This window comes from Mobula birostris, chromosome 14 (assembly GCF_030028105.1).
Source record: "Mobula birostris isolate sMobBir1 chromosome 14, sMobBir1.hap1, whole genome shotgun sequence".
Classification (NCBI taxonomy): Eukaryota; Metazoa; Chordata; class Chondrichthyes; order Myliobatiformes; family Myliobatidae; genus Mobula; species Mobula birostris.
In genome coordinates, this window is record NC_092383.1 from 36,376,926 (window position 1) to 36,391,711 (window position 14,786).

Genomic DNA, 14,786 nt, shown 5'->3' on the forward strand with positions numbered 1-14,786 from the left:
CTTGTGCAGTTGAATCCTCAATTTCCACACTTGTAGACCCCAGTCAGATCCTCCGCAATCTCCATCAGTACAGATGCACCACAAGGCTGTGTGCTTAGAGCCCTGATCTACTCGCTATGCCATGACAGTGGGGCTAAGCACAGCTCTGATGCAGTTTCCAAGTTTACTAATAACACCGCTGTTGTTGGCTGAATCAGTGGTGGTGATGAATCACCTTATTGCAGGGAGATTGAAAATCTTACTGAGTTGTGCCATAACCTTTTACTCAATGTCAGCAAGACCAAGGAGTTGATTATTGACTTCAGGAGAAGGAAACCAGAGGTCCATGTGCCAGTCCTCATCTGAGGATCAGAGGTAGGGAGGGTCAGCAACCTTAAATTCCTCAGTGTTATCATTTCAGAGGACTTGTGAGTGTAATTATGAAGAAAGCACATCAGCACCTCCATCTCCTTAGGAATTAGCGAAGATTTGGCATGATGTCTAAAACTGTGACAAACTTCTATCGGTATGTGGTGGAGAGTATACTGACTGGTTGCATCACGGCCTGGTATGGAAACACCAATGCCCTTGAATGGAAAATCTTCCAAAACGTAGCGGATACGGCCCGTCCATCATGGGTAAAGCTCTCCACACTATTGAGCACACCTACACGAGCCATTGTGGCGGGGTGGTGGGGGAGCCCTATCATCAGGGTCCCCTACCATCCAGAACACACTCTGTTCTCACTGCTGCCTTCAGGAAACATAGAAACATAGAAAATAGGTGCAGGAGTAGGCCATTCGGCCCTTCGAGCCTGCACCGCCATTTATTATGATCATGGCTGATCATCCAACTCAGAACACCGCCCCAGCCTTCCCTCCATACCCCCTGACCCCCGTAGCCACAAGGGCCATATCTAACTCCCTCTTAAATATAGCCAATGAACTGGCCTCAACTGTTTCCTGTGGCAGAGAATTCCACAGATTCACCACTCTCTGTGTGAAGAAGTTTTTCCTAATCTCGGTCCTAAAAGGCTTCCCCTCTATCCTCAAACTGTGACCCCTCGTTTTGGACTTCCCCAACATCGGGAACAATCTTCCTGCATCTAGCCTGTCCAATCCCTTTAGGATCTTATACGTTTCAATCAGATCCCCCCTCAATCTTCTAAATTCCAACGAGTACAAGCCCAGTTCATCCATTCTTTCTTCATATGAAAGTCCTGCCATCCCAGGAATCAATCTGGTGAACCTTCTCTGTACTCCCTCTATGGCAAGGATGTCTTTCCTCAGATTAGGGGACCAAAACTGCACACAATACTCCAGGTGCGGTCTCACCAAGGCCTTGTACAACTGCAGTAGTACCTCCCTGCTCCTGTACTCAAATCCTCTCGCTATAAATGCCAGCATTTAAGTAAGCATGAAGAAAATACAAGAGCCTCAGGCCTCACACCAGCAGGTTCAGGGACAGTTATTAGCCCTCAACCATCAGGCTCTGAAGCAAAGGGGGATAACCACTCAACTTCACTTGTGGGAACATTGAAATGTTCCCACAACCAATGGACTCACTTTCAAGGACTCTTCATCTGATGTTCTCGATATTTATTGCTCATTAATTTATTATTTCTCTCTTTTTGTATTTGCATTTTGTTGTCTTTTGCACACTGGTGGAACTCCAAAGTTGGTGTGATTTTTTATTAATTCAGTTAAGGTTATTGTGGATTATTGAATATGCAGAAGAAAATGAATCTCGGGGTTGTGTATGTTGACATATATGTATTTTGATAATAAATTTACTTTGGACTTTTTGAAGATGACATATAGTGTCTTTGATTAGAGGTTAAAAGATCAGTAGAATATGTCTAATTAAAAAGTTGAATCTAAAGAATAGATCTAATATATGTTCATGTGTTGTCATGAAGAAAACTGATTTTGCACAGTGTGTGTTTTGAACTGCATGGAGATGTGCTGGAGGCAGATTCCATGGTAGACTTGGAAGGAATTGGATGAATCTGTCGTGGGAAACAATTCTCAAGATTACAAAGAAAGGTCCAGGGGTAGAAGTGGTGCAGTTGCACCAGGCGGTTCTCTTTCTGTCCTGTCCTGTAACTATTCTGTAATTCAAACTGATCGACCCTTCAACGCTAACACAATATAACTAGATGGCATCTTGTACCCCGTTGTGTGTTTGAAGTATAAGCAGTTTTCTGCAATGTTTTTTTTTGTAACCATGCCTAATACTGTTTAACAGGTTGTTTCTGGACGTGAACTACTTGGAACAAAGTGAAGGTACAGACCATGTCCTGGGACAAGGAGGTAGTGGTACCACCGTATACAAAGCAAAGTACAGAAATCTGCCCATAGCAGTCAAAAAGTTTCACTTCAAAAGTTCTCAAGCACAATCAAGTAACCTACGCAAGGGTAAATACTTTGTTAAAAAGTCTTCCTAATGAATGTGCTCCCAGGTATTGAGTTTTTACTTATTTATGTCAGTGTGATTGGCGAACCAGAGGAAAAGATTATGATTCTAAAAGCTAGAACAGTTATGCGCCAAATCATTTCTAGTTAATGCTTTCCACATTCTCTCACCTCTGTTCATAGTTCAGTTTGGCCATCAAGCTGGGTGCTCACCCAGGAGAAGCATCAGGATGTTCAACTGATTCAAAAAGGCAGTTCAGATAGTATTTAGTTGTAGATGTGTTTTAGAAGAATTTCACAAGATTAAGTCCCACAAAGTGGACCGATATACTCTAATTAAACTATTAGAAACTTCAGTATGGTTTTATAAAGTCACTTCTGGTCATTTAAAATCACAGGTGGAGTTCTCAACATCTTCATTAAAATTACTAAACTTATCTTCAGCAGTAATAAAAATGGACACACTTAGCCACATCAAGGAATAATAGTAAGCAGTATATAAAAAGAAACCATTTTTATCATGTTGATTGTAAAAGTCAAAGAATTAATACATAGGTTACAGACATACATATCCCGTAAAGGCACAAAAACACGACAGGAAAGTAATCCTTCCACAGCTGACAAGAAATATTAAAGGTAGTATTAGATCAAAGAAAGGGACTTATAATATTACCAAACAAGTAGCATCCTGAGGATTAGTAAAGTTTCAGAACTTGGCAGAGCAACATCAAGATACTGAGGAAAGGGAAATTCAAATACAAAGCGATCTAGTGAGAAACAGAAAACAGATTATAAAAGCTCCTTGTGAAAAAACGGAAAGAGTAACAAGTGCTAATGTGGGTCCCTTACACACTGTGATGGGATATTTGTATGAGGGAAAGGCAGAGAACTTCAAGAAATATCTAACAACACACACAAAATCCCAGAGGAACTCAGCAGGTCAGGCAGCATCTCTGGAAATGAATAAACAGTCATTGTTTCAGGTCAAGACCCTTCTCTAACCCTGAAGAAGGGTCTCGCTCTGAAACGTTGACTGTTTATTCATTTCCAGAGATGCTGCTTGTCCTCCTGAGTTCCTTCAGCATTTTGTGTGTGTTGCTCTGGATTTCCAGTGGCTGCAGATTTTCTCCTGTTAAAGAAAGAAATGTCTAATTCCATGGAGAAGATACAAAAATCAGGAAACGATGGAGAGCAGGAAGTCTCGAGTGTCTCCAGAGATAAAAGTCAGCTGTAACTCAAAAATGGTGTTGGAAAAATTAATGGTGCCAAGATTTTTTTTAGAGTCATGGAGTAATACTGCTTGGAAACAGGCCCTTCAGCCCATCTAGTTCATGCTGACCACAGCATCCTGCCTGCTTGTCTCAGTTGTCTTTGTTCAACCGATAACCCACCAAGCCCCTCCCGTCCATGTTCCAATCCAACTGCCTTTTGTACCCATCTCAACAAGTCCTCTGGAGGCTCATTCCAGGGATACTCACTATCCTCTGTGGAAAGAAGTTTAATCTCTCTCCTCTTATCTTGTATCTGTGCCTCTCAATTTCGATTCCCGAATCCTGGGGAAAAGACTATGGCCAGCCATCTAATCTGTTCTAATCTGTACTTCTATGAGGTCACCCTCATTCTCCTATGGTCCAAAGAATATAGATCCAGCAAGCCCAACCTCTCCCCATAACTCAGAATCTCTACTCCAGGCAGTACCTTTGCAAATGGCTTCTGTGCGCTCGCCAGTCTGTCCTCTAACAAGGCAATCAGAACTCTACACATTACTCCAAGTGCAGCCTCACCAGTAACGTAAATTGCTGCCGTTCCTCTCCGTGCCTTGTGGCACATCGGGCGGCAATCTTTAGCATTTATCTGTTTTTTACGAGGCCGAGTTGCCAGCCCAACGCTTGACCCAGCGTGGATGGAAAGTGTGCAAGGAGTCAGCCAGATTCGAACCCAGGGCCACTCGCCTCAAAGTCCGGTGCAGATGCCACTGCACCACCAGCTGGCTAAGTAACTTTAATAGCTGCAACATAATGTCCCAACTCCTCAATTTCATGCCCTGATTGATGCAAGCCAGCATGCTAAACAACTTATTCACCAAAACACCCCCAAGGCCTGGTATCAGAAAGGTTTTGCAAAGCAGGGTTGTATAGATGTTGGACGCACTTGTTTATCTTCTCCCAAAACTGTAGAACCGGGGGAAAGAGGAGAGGGAGAGAAAACTAGGAATAATTGATGATTAGGCTGATATCAGTGGCAGCAAATGCTGGAATCTATTGTAATGGATCAGTAATGAGGCATTTAGAAAATATAAACAGAGTTAAGCCCAATTTGGTGTGTAATGTAGAGAAACAGGTATTGGCATATTCTCCTCATTCCCTAGTATCAGCAACTAATTCTGCTGTTTAAGCACCAACCTAAATGTTTGGCGATGCCCGTGGTTGCTGTTGCCAGTTTTAATCAGAGACTGACTTTCCACCTTTCACTTTAGATTCAATGTTTAGGCACTTGGAAGCGATGGAAGCACTGCGGAATTTCTCCGAGTTCCGGCAGGAAACCAGCATACTTCATTCCCTGCAGCACCCGTGCATTGTGGCGTTGGTGGGCCTCAGCATTCACCCTCTCTGCTTTGCCTTGGAGCTGGCTCCACTGGGCAGTCTCACCATGGTGCTGACTGAATACTCTAAAGGTAACAGAAAACTTAACTCTTAAAAGTGAATTGCGTTGTGGTATTAGCAGAAATTATTGAGAATGAGAAGTCGATTTGGACTTGGAATTAGAGTGAACTTTAATGTACTGTTCCAATGGAAAATTCATTGCAATTTTGGGTTTATTGTGAAATTGCTATTTCCTATGAATAATAACTTGGGTTCAATCAGCTTGTGAATGAATGAAGGCTTGAAGTGAATTGGTCTTTACATTGTGTGGCAGTAAAACATGTGTTCTCTTTCAAGCAGATACCTCCTTTATACCTCTGGGCCATATGCTGACGTACAGAATAGCCTATCAAATCGTACTTGGGTTGGCCTACCTACACAGGAAGAACATCATTTTCTGCGATCTGAAGTCTGACAATGTTCTGGTCTGGTCCCTGGACGTGGCGTGCCCAGTGAATGTGAAACTGTCTGATTATGGGGTATCTCGTCAGTCATTCCACGAGGGAGCCCTTGGGGTAGAAGGTACTCCTGGATATCAAGCACCAGAAATAATGCCAGGGATTGTTTATGACGAAAAGGTGTGAATCTGAATTTTCTTATCCAACAATTATATGGTAATTGTGCAGTTTATTATACAATGCTAGTTCTAGTGATGTCTATCCATATTGTCAAGTCCTCTGGTTGTGGATATGTTGTCTTAGCTTTTTTTTATACAATGATGCTTCATTCTTCTCGACCCTGCATTTCCACCACTAAAACCTCACCATAAGACCATAAGATGTAAGAGCAGAATAGGCCATTTGGCCCATCGAGTCTGCTCCATCATTTCATTCTGGCTGAACCATTCTCCCACTCAGCCCAATCTCCTACCTTTTCCTCATATCCCTCCATGCCCTGACTAATGAAGAACCTATCAACCTCTGCCTTAAATATACCCAATGACTTGGCCTCCACAGCCTGCCTGTGGCAACGAATGCCACAGATTCACCACTCTCTGGCTAAAGAATTTCCTCCTCACCTCTGTTCTGAAAGGCCGTCCCTCAATTCTGAGGCTTTGTCCTCTGGTCTTAGAGTCCCGCACCAAAGGAAACATCCTCTCCCCGTTCACTCTTATCAAGGACTTCCAACATTCAACAGGTTTCAATGAAGTCACCTCTCTTTCTTCTCAATTCCAGTGAGCAGAGGCCCAGAGCCATCAAACACTTCTCATATGATAAGCCTTTCAGTCACCTTCACACCAGTCACATTACTCCAGCCTCTGTCTGATTTCCACCCTGCCATCCACTGAAATCAAGTCACAAGTGGCCAGCTGTGAAGAATTCTCCCTCTTTCAATTCAGGGCTTTCTGAATCTATTGTTCATCTGACTATCTTCTCCAATCTTGGGAGGACTGGCCGATTTCCATTCTTTTCCACTCTATGACAAGCAGGGAGTGGCCTGCAATGACATCTCCATGCTCTCACATTGACGTTTTGGGAGTGAGAGGAGGATCTGTTATTGGTCCTAAGGTGCTTCTCATCAGCTAACTACCTCTCAACAAAATCGCCTGAAACCACATCAAATTCCACGTGTCCTCTTTGGCACCCTGTGAAACTTCACCGGCACTCTCCCGATCTCTGGATTAATGTCTGAGATGTGTTCAGAATGGTAGGGGATCTTCGGATCAAAGAGTGGAATGCATGGTTCAAAGGACTTTGTTGGGAGAAATGGGTTTCACTTCATTGGTACTGGGAACACCTTCACTTGAATCTCTAGAAGTTCCCCGGCACACTGAATAATTCAGGTTGCAGAGAAGACTTTTAACCATCAAGGAGGGATGCATGGAGGCGAGAGGAACTTTAGAGAGTTAAAGAGAAAGGACAAGGCATTAGTGCTTGGTAATGGTGTGTTCAGTTTCCGATTGTAATGGAAGGCCGTCAGCCTGAAACTTTATGTCTCTCTGCAAAGATGTTGCCTGGCTTCCTGATTTTTACTGAATTTTCCACTTTTTCAGCATCTGTAGTTTTATTTTGCTGTTCAATGTCAGCATAACTTTTGATGAAGCACTGGTTCAGCCCCAACTATTGTGCCCGCTTTTGGAAAGGGGTGCAGAAGAGACTTTCCAAAATAATTCCAAGAAAGGAATTTAGTTATACGGGTAGTCTGGAGAAGCTGGGGACAGCTGCAAAGAATTCCAGTAACAATCAGAGCCTTATAAACAGTAGCTTGGAAATGCGTCCCTTGCCCACCAACTCGACGTCTAGCATGAAAAACCCATCCACATTAATCCTACAGTATCTCATTTAATTCTTCCCCATATTCCCACCTACCCCATCCAGATTCTAGTACTCTTTTCTGCGTGTAAGGGGCAATTTACAGTGACCAGCTAACTTAGCAACTCACACATGTTTGAAGCATTTAACATAAAAGGTGTGGAGAGAGTAGATGGAAAGAAATTGTTCCCCCTGGGTGGAGGTCATACGTCTTGGAAACATTTAAACTATGGCGAGAGTTCCTGCCATCACCAACCACTGAGGCAGTGCTTTACAGATTTCAGCCATTCTCTAGGTACAATCCCTTCTAAACATGCTCTTCCTTATCCTAAACGCATGTTCTCCGGTTTTTGACATCTTTGCTATGGGAAAAGTTCAAGTCAAGTTGAGGTTATAGTCAAGTGTACAAGCATAGTGGGGAGGAGTACAAAGACAAACCTGCAGCAACATCACAGGCACATCGCTACAGATAACACGCAGATCGTTTATTGCACATGAATCATACAAGACAGTGAGGAGAGAGAAAAACGAGACCTTGCAGAAAATACACAACCAGAATCAAATCGATAGTTTTCTACTCCACTCAGTGGCCGCCTTTACCAGGTACCTCCTGCATCCAACAAAGCAGCCAGTGAGTGTATGTTCGTGCCTTCTGCGCTGTAGCCCAGCAATTTTAAGATTCAACATGTTGTGGATTCAGAGATGCTCTTCTACACACCAATGTTGTAACGCATGGTTATTTGAATTACTGTCACCCCCGTGTCAGCTTGAACCAGTCTGCTCATTCTCTGAAGTTTCTCATTAACGAGGCATTTTCGTGCACAGAAATGCCACCCACTGGATGTTTTTAGTTTCTCGCTATTCTCTGTAAACTCTAGAGACTGTTATGCGTGGGAAGTCCCAAAAGATGAACAGTTTTTGAGATACTCAAACCACCCTGTCTAGCACCAACAATCATTCCACAGTCAACGTAATTTAGATCACGTTTCTGCCCTATTCTGATGTTTGGTCTGAACAGCAACTGAACTCCTTGACCATGTCTGCATGCTTTCATGCATTGCGTTGCCTCCACTTAATTGGCTGATACGATACTTGCATTAACAAGCTGGTGTACCTAACATAGTGGCCACTGAATGCGTTTGTTGTATCTATGCTCGTCATAACTTTGTAAACTTCTGTCCAGTTCCTCCCTCAGACTCCTCTGCTCCAAGGAAAACAAGCATAGCCTACCCTGTCTCTTCTCCATCCCAGCAGTCACCAACCAGAGATTGTAGAACAAAGGAGACTGGCACTAAAAAACGTAACATGAAGCTGAGCTTTTTAATGCAAATTAGGAGAACTGTTTCTGAAAGTAAAGAATTTGCAGGACGGTTTGAGGGAGAGTGGGAATGAATGATTGCTACATGGACTCTTCCAGATGCCACAATAGTTCTGTGCTTTGGTTCTTTAAGGTTGACATGTTTTCATACGGTATGGTCCTTTACGAGTTGCTGTCTGGACAACGGCCGATCCTTGGGCACCACCAGGCACAGATTGCAAAAAAGCTGTCCAAAGGAATCCGACCTTTACTGGGATCCCTGGAGGAGGTGCAGTTCCCCGGGATGCAGAATCTAATGTATCAGTGCTGGGACACCAAGCCCGAAAAGGTAAAGAGATTGGTAAATTGGTTCATTATTGTCACAAATACTGAAGTACAGTAAAAAACTTTATTTTGCACACCATCCTTATCAATTATTCCATCACATCAGTACACTGAGTAGTACAAGGGAAAAACAATAATAAAGAGCAAAATAAAGTATTACAGTTACAGAGAAACTGCAGTGCCGATAGATAATAAGGTGCAAGACCATGGCAATGATAGACCGTGGGATCAAGGGTTGTACAAGAGGTCCATACAATAGTCTAATAACAGCGGTATAGAAGCTCTCCTTAAGCCTGTAGTACACACTGTTCTTCCAGGCATTTGTATCTTCTCCCTGCTGGGATGGGGAGAAGAGAAACTCTCTGGAATGGGAGGGCCGTTTTACAATGTTGGCTGCCTTACTGGGGCAAAGAGATTCTGTGGTGAGGAGACAGAAAAGAAAGTGATATGCCAGGAAAATGGGAGATTGACAAGGCCAGGTAGGTGAAGGGGCAAGAAGTGCTGGACAAACAGCTTGCCTTCATTTAGAAAATAATCTAAGAGATTTAGAAAGTGCAAATACTCTACAACAACAAGAAAGGGCTCAAATGCCAAATCAGTGCACAAACCACTGACTGTCCAACTCTGATGCAGAGAAACATCTCCTGTCTTCCTTGTGCACTACTGAAATGAGCCTGGAGATGCAGCTGAGTTCCTGTTTTTCTGGCCAAGAGCCAAGGCAAAAAGCTCAGGGAAGACCCATGGCAGAGCCCTGGCTGCTCTAAACCCATTAAAACCTTAAATAGAGTCGGTGGTAACAGCCAGGAAATGAGCAGCAAACTTTCAGGGGTAGCAATACGGAGTTAACACTAGAGCGGACTGGAGTGCTGCTGAAAGGGGCAAGTGGAAACTCAGCTGGTAAAAGGGCGAGTGGAATCACCCCGTGAGGGGGTGACTGAGACGATGGAATAATACAGCACCTCCTGTCAGTCAGACAAACCCAGAACATGATGAACCCAGGGATAAGTGTAGTGGGACAACTGAGTCTTGTGACTCGGAGGCCTAGTGTAAGAATACAGTTGCCTGGGTCAAAACCCGCATTAGGTGAGCATAACCTCACTAATATTCTGGAATTAATGGTCAGCAGGTGTTATAATACAACTCCTCCCCCACACACACACACACACACACTCTCTCTCTCTCTCTCTCTCTCTCTCTCTCTCTCTCTCTCTCTCTCTCTCTCTCTCTCTCTCTCTCTCTCTCTCTCTCTCTCTCTCTCTCTCTCTCCCTCTCCCTCTCTCCCCTCTCTCCCTCTCTCCCTCTCTCCTCTCCCCCTCTCCCCCTCTCCCCCTCTCCCCCTCTCCCCCTCTCCCCCTCTCCCCCTCTCCCCCTCTCCCCCTCTCCCCCTCTCCCCCTCTCCCCCTCTCCCTCTCTCCCTCTCTCTCTCTCTCAGCTGATTCACTAACGGCCTACACGGAGGAATTTGCTCTCCCTACCCAGTTGGCCAGCAGTAACCCAGCCCCACCTCAGTGCTTGCCTTTGAAGTGGCCAAGCAATCAATAACGTTTAGAGATGGGCAATAAATGCTGCCCTTCCCAGTGGTACTCATATCCCTAAAAAGCAGTGATGAAAATGTCAGCCGTTCTCATGCCACCAGGTGGGACAGTCAGCAGGGCGTCGCCTCGTAGCTCCATCTCCCCGAGCTCATTCCTGACCTCAGGTGCTGTCTGAGTGGAGTGTCCATCTCCTCCCTGAAACTGTGCAAGTGCTCCAGTGTCTCCGCACATCCCAATGACATGCCTGCTGGTAGGTTAACTGGCTGTAAGTTGTCCCTAGTGTGTGGGCGAGTGTTGGACGGGAGTGAGGGGTCGACGTTGATGGGTGGCCAACTCTTGAGGTTGTTGGTGGGAACCTGGGTAAAATGAAATGGGATTAGTGTAGCCCGATGGTCAGCGTGGTTCATTGGACTGAAGATCAGAATAAAGCACTCTGTGAGACTGCTTTCAACTCTAATAAGTTCCCAGTCATAGGCTTCTCGGATCCACTTCCCACACAGCCTGGTGGTTACCTCAGTTTTTGGACAATGCTTCATTGCTCCTGTCCTGCACCAGCAAGTCCAACATTCCCAACCAACCTGGCGATCGTTTTCCATCCTGCCCCTAGCTTGCCCCATCCGTGACCGAGGTGGGTGGAATCTGGGAGAAGTATAGAGGAAGACAGCAGAAGAAAGGCTGGCCTCACAGAGGAGGGTAGAAGTCTGTTTTATTGCATAGATACTGGTTAAGGTCGTGTTGGCCAGGGTGACGAGAAGGACCAAGAAGAAACAGATGGTTATGGAAGGGGAGAGTTATAGAGTAGGTCAGGAAGGGTGACAGTCTGAAGTAATGTGGTTTGAACAGGAAGAATTAAACAGGGAAGCAGAAAATGTGATATTAATATTGGTTTTGGTTCATTATTGTCACATGTACTGTTAAAGTGAAAAGCCTGCCTAGCATACTATTCATACAGATTAAATCATTACATGGTGCATTGAGCTAGAATAAGGTAAAGTAATAGCAATGCAGAATAACGTGTAAAAGCTACTGGGATAAGAGCGGTGCAGGTAAATGATAAAATGCAAGATAATGAGGTGGATTGTGAGGCCAAGAGTCCATCTGATCATACAAGAGTCTGTTCAAGAGTCTTAGAAGATAGAAGCTGTACTTGAGCCTAGTGGTTCGCACTTTCAGGCTTCTGTATCTTCTGCTTAATGGGAGAGGGAAGAAGAGAAGATGTCCACAGTGGGTGGGGTCTTTGATTATGCTGGCTGCTTTACTGGGGCTACAAGAAGTGTCGTCTGTGGACTCTGTCTACACTTCTGGCTGCCCCAGTAAATCTGGGGTCCAAGGACCCCTTGGTTCATGATAGAGGTCCATGACATAAAAAAATAGTTGGGAACCCCTGCCTTAGAGGGAAGGCTGCTTCCTGTGATGTGCTGGACTACGTCCATAACTCTCTGCAGCGTCTTGCAGTCACACGCAGAGCAGTTGCCATTCCAAGCCGTTATGCATCCGGACAATACGGTATATCAATAAAAGTTAATAAGGGTCATCAAGGACATGCCAAATTTCTTTAGCCTCCTGAGGAAGTAGAGGCATTGATGAGCTTTTTGGGCCCTGACATCAACGTGGTTGGACCATTGGTGATGTCCACACCTGGAAGCTTGAACTTCAACACCTTTGATGTAATTAGGAGCATGTCCATCACCTCTCTTTCTGGAGCCAATGACTACCTCTTTGTTTCGTTGACATTGAGGGAAAAGTTGTTGCCATGACACCATGTCACTAAGCTCGCTATCTCTTTCCTATTTAAAGAAAGAAGTTGCAAAGCAGGAAATAAGATTTTAAGTAGAGATGGAAATGGAGGAACAGACAATGCTGGGATCACACAGCAAGTCTGCTGGAGGATCTTCCGTCTGAAATGTTACCAGTTTCTCACTCCACGGCTGTTCTGCTGACTGTTTTCAGCACTTTCTGGTTTTACTTTATATGTTCAGCATCTGCAGTTTTTTAAAATAATATTTGGGGATTCCAGGTGATTAGCAAGCTAGAACAGCTCCATTCTTCAGTCTGCAACACCAGAGTAAGGGGAGATGATAAACACAGTGCAAGTCTCAGGTTATAATGTGACTATAATTTTATCTCGAGCAGCCTTCAAAAGGAAGAAAACTCTGCTGAACTGTGCTTCCCTTGTCTCCCTCTTTAGCGGCCAGGAGCAAGCTCTGCCATCAGGTTGATGCAGGATCCCAGCTTTCCAGTCTTCATGTATACCTTGCAGTGCGGCAAACAAGAATTATTCTGTCCTTCTCAAGACCTTGAGCACACAGTTATTTTCTGGGATGAAGAAGGAAGCAAGAGGTACAACTTGTAGTGTTTTGTTCCTTTCCCAGCCTCCCTACCACCCATCCCCCACACTCTCACCTGGTACATGTACAAGCATACCAAGCACTCTGAACAGAGTAACTTTAAGTTTGGGATAAACATATCTGATCTCTTTCTAAAGACCTTGGAACCTACTCATATGTAACGCGAATGCGGCAGTAAGAGTGGGGTCTGAGCCTGTACACAGAAAGGCCAATAACTGGAGCTGGTGCTGAGGGTTTGATAGATGTGTGTGGTGAACCTTAAGTTTCTTTCATGTTTGGAATTTGGGAGATGTTGACCTGATTAGTACACATTGTCCTTGAGAAGGTGCTGGTGAGCACCTTCTTGAAGCAGCCCAGCCCTTCTAGTGAAGGCCCTCCCACTGCACTGTTGGGAAAGGTGATCTAGGGTTTGGACCTATTGGCACTGAAGGACTGACGGTACGTTTCCAGAGGAGGAGGATGCTGACTTGGAGGAGGGCCTAGAGGGTCTGGTGTCTGAAGCCAGTGTCTTCCTTGAGTTTGGGACACTCTGTCAGAGACAAGTGACTGAAGTGCATTTTGCAGGCAGTAACTCATCCCCTGTGCCACCACCATACCTTACTAACACTCTCAGCAGTGTGGGAGCCTCTGATCATCTCCAGCATGGTGTGCAGCCATATTGTTCCTCCTCTTGCTTCATGCTGAAACCTCTTTGGATAGAAGGGTGTTTAACAAATATTGCAGATGCTCCAAACCTCAGTAAGGCTGGGTTTAGGGTGTGTTAACATGGGTAAACCACTGGGCACTCCCGAAATGCCCGTGAAGGTTCTTCAAAATGAAATGTTAATTTCTGTTGTTGAGTAGGCCCTTCTGGCCCTTCGAGCCATGCCACCCAGCAACCTCCGATTTAACCCGAGCCTAATCACAGGACAATTTACAATGACCAATTAACCTACCAACCAGTACGCCTTTGGACTGTGGGAGGAAACCAGAGCACCTGGAGGAAACCCACACGGTCACAGGGAGAACGTACAAACTCCCTACAGGCAGGGCCGGGAATTGAACCCAGGTGGCTGGTACTGGAGGGCGTTGCATTAACCCTGTTCTCATCCAGTGCGCTTGGCCGGACCCACTGAGCATTTCCAGCATTCTGTGGCTTAGCTTCAGAAGGACGTCAGCAAGCCAGGAACAGAGTAGAAAAGATACCAGGACTAGGGGGCTTGAATTAATAAGGAGAGACTGGATTCTCTGTGACTTTTTGTAAAACAATGAGGTACATAGATAAGGTGGATGGTCGCAATCTGTTTCCCAGAGTAGAGGAGTCTAAACTAGAAAGAATAGGCTTAAGGTGAGAGGGAAAATTTTACGCGGGATTTGAGGGATAACTTTTTCCACACAGAGAGAAGTGGATATATAGAATAAGCTGCAGAGGCTGACACCATTACAACATTTAAAAGACATTTAGACAAATTCATAGTTAGGAAAGGATTAGAGGATCTGGGCTAAATGTAGGTAAGTGGGACTAGCTCAGGTAGGCAACCTGGCCAGCATGGTTTAAATGGGCCGAAAGGCCTGATTCCATGCTGTATATCTCTGTGATTCTCTGATTCTGGTTCCAGCTTCAGTAGTTTTGATTGACATTCCTGATATTGGCACTAAACTCATTCTTCCCAGCTAGGGAAAATAATACTCTATTTTAAGTAACATCTGTCAAAAAGGAAATAGATTTAATATTTCAGGTTGAAGAACTCTCAGTAAACTCGTCAGAATTGGTTTTGCTGAGAGAAATCTAATGGAACTTTAAGTTGAGTATGAAAGTGATGTAATTCATTCCAAAAAGAGGGACTTAAAATCTAAACAAAGGAAACTATGAATATATGAAGGAAGGATGGCTATCATTGATTGAGGAGAATTTATTGCGAGCTATGAAGATGGACAGGCAATGGTTAGCATTTATAAAGAAAAACATATCTTTATTTCTTTAAGGCGCAGAAA

The 14,786-nt window shown here is 44.5% G+C and overlaps 1 protein-coding gene across 5 annotated transcripts in view; it reads left to right on the forward strand.

Moving 5' to 3' along the window:
* Window positions 1-14,786, forward strand: part of lrrk1 (leucine-rich repeat kinase 1) — a 209,902-nt gene that overhangs the window by 175,375 nt on the left and 19,741 nt on the right. For 4 of the 5 annotated variants that reach the window (XM_072278376.1, XM_072278373.1, XM_072278374.1 and 1 more), the window contains 5 exons: window positions 2,227-2,396; window positions 4,870-5,067; window positions 5,333-5,613; window positions 8,739-8,933; window positions 12,653-12,804. In XM_072278376.1, the coding sequence (XP_072134477.1) occupies window positions 2,227-2,396; window positions 4,870-5,067; window positions 5,333-5,613; window positions 8,739-8,933; window positions 12,653-12,804 (996 nt within the window). The remainder of the gene's footprint in view (window positions 1-2,226; window positions 2,397-4,869; window positions 5,068-5,332; window positions 5,614-8,738; window positions 8,934-12,652; window positions 12,805-14,786) is intronic. The other variant, XM_072278375.1, reaches the window with a different exon arrangement.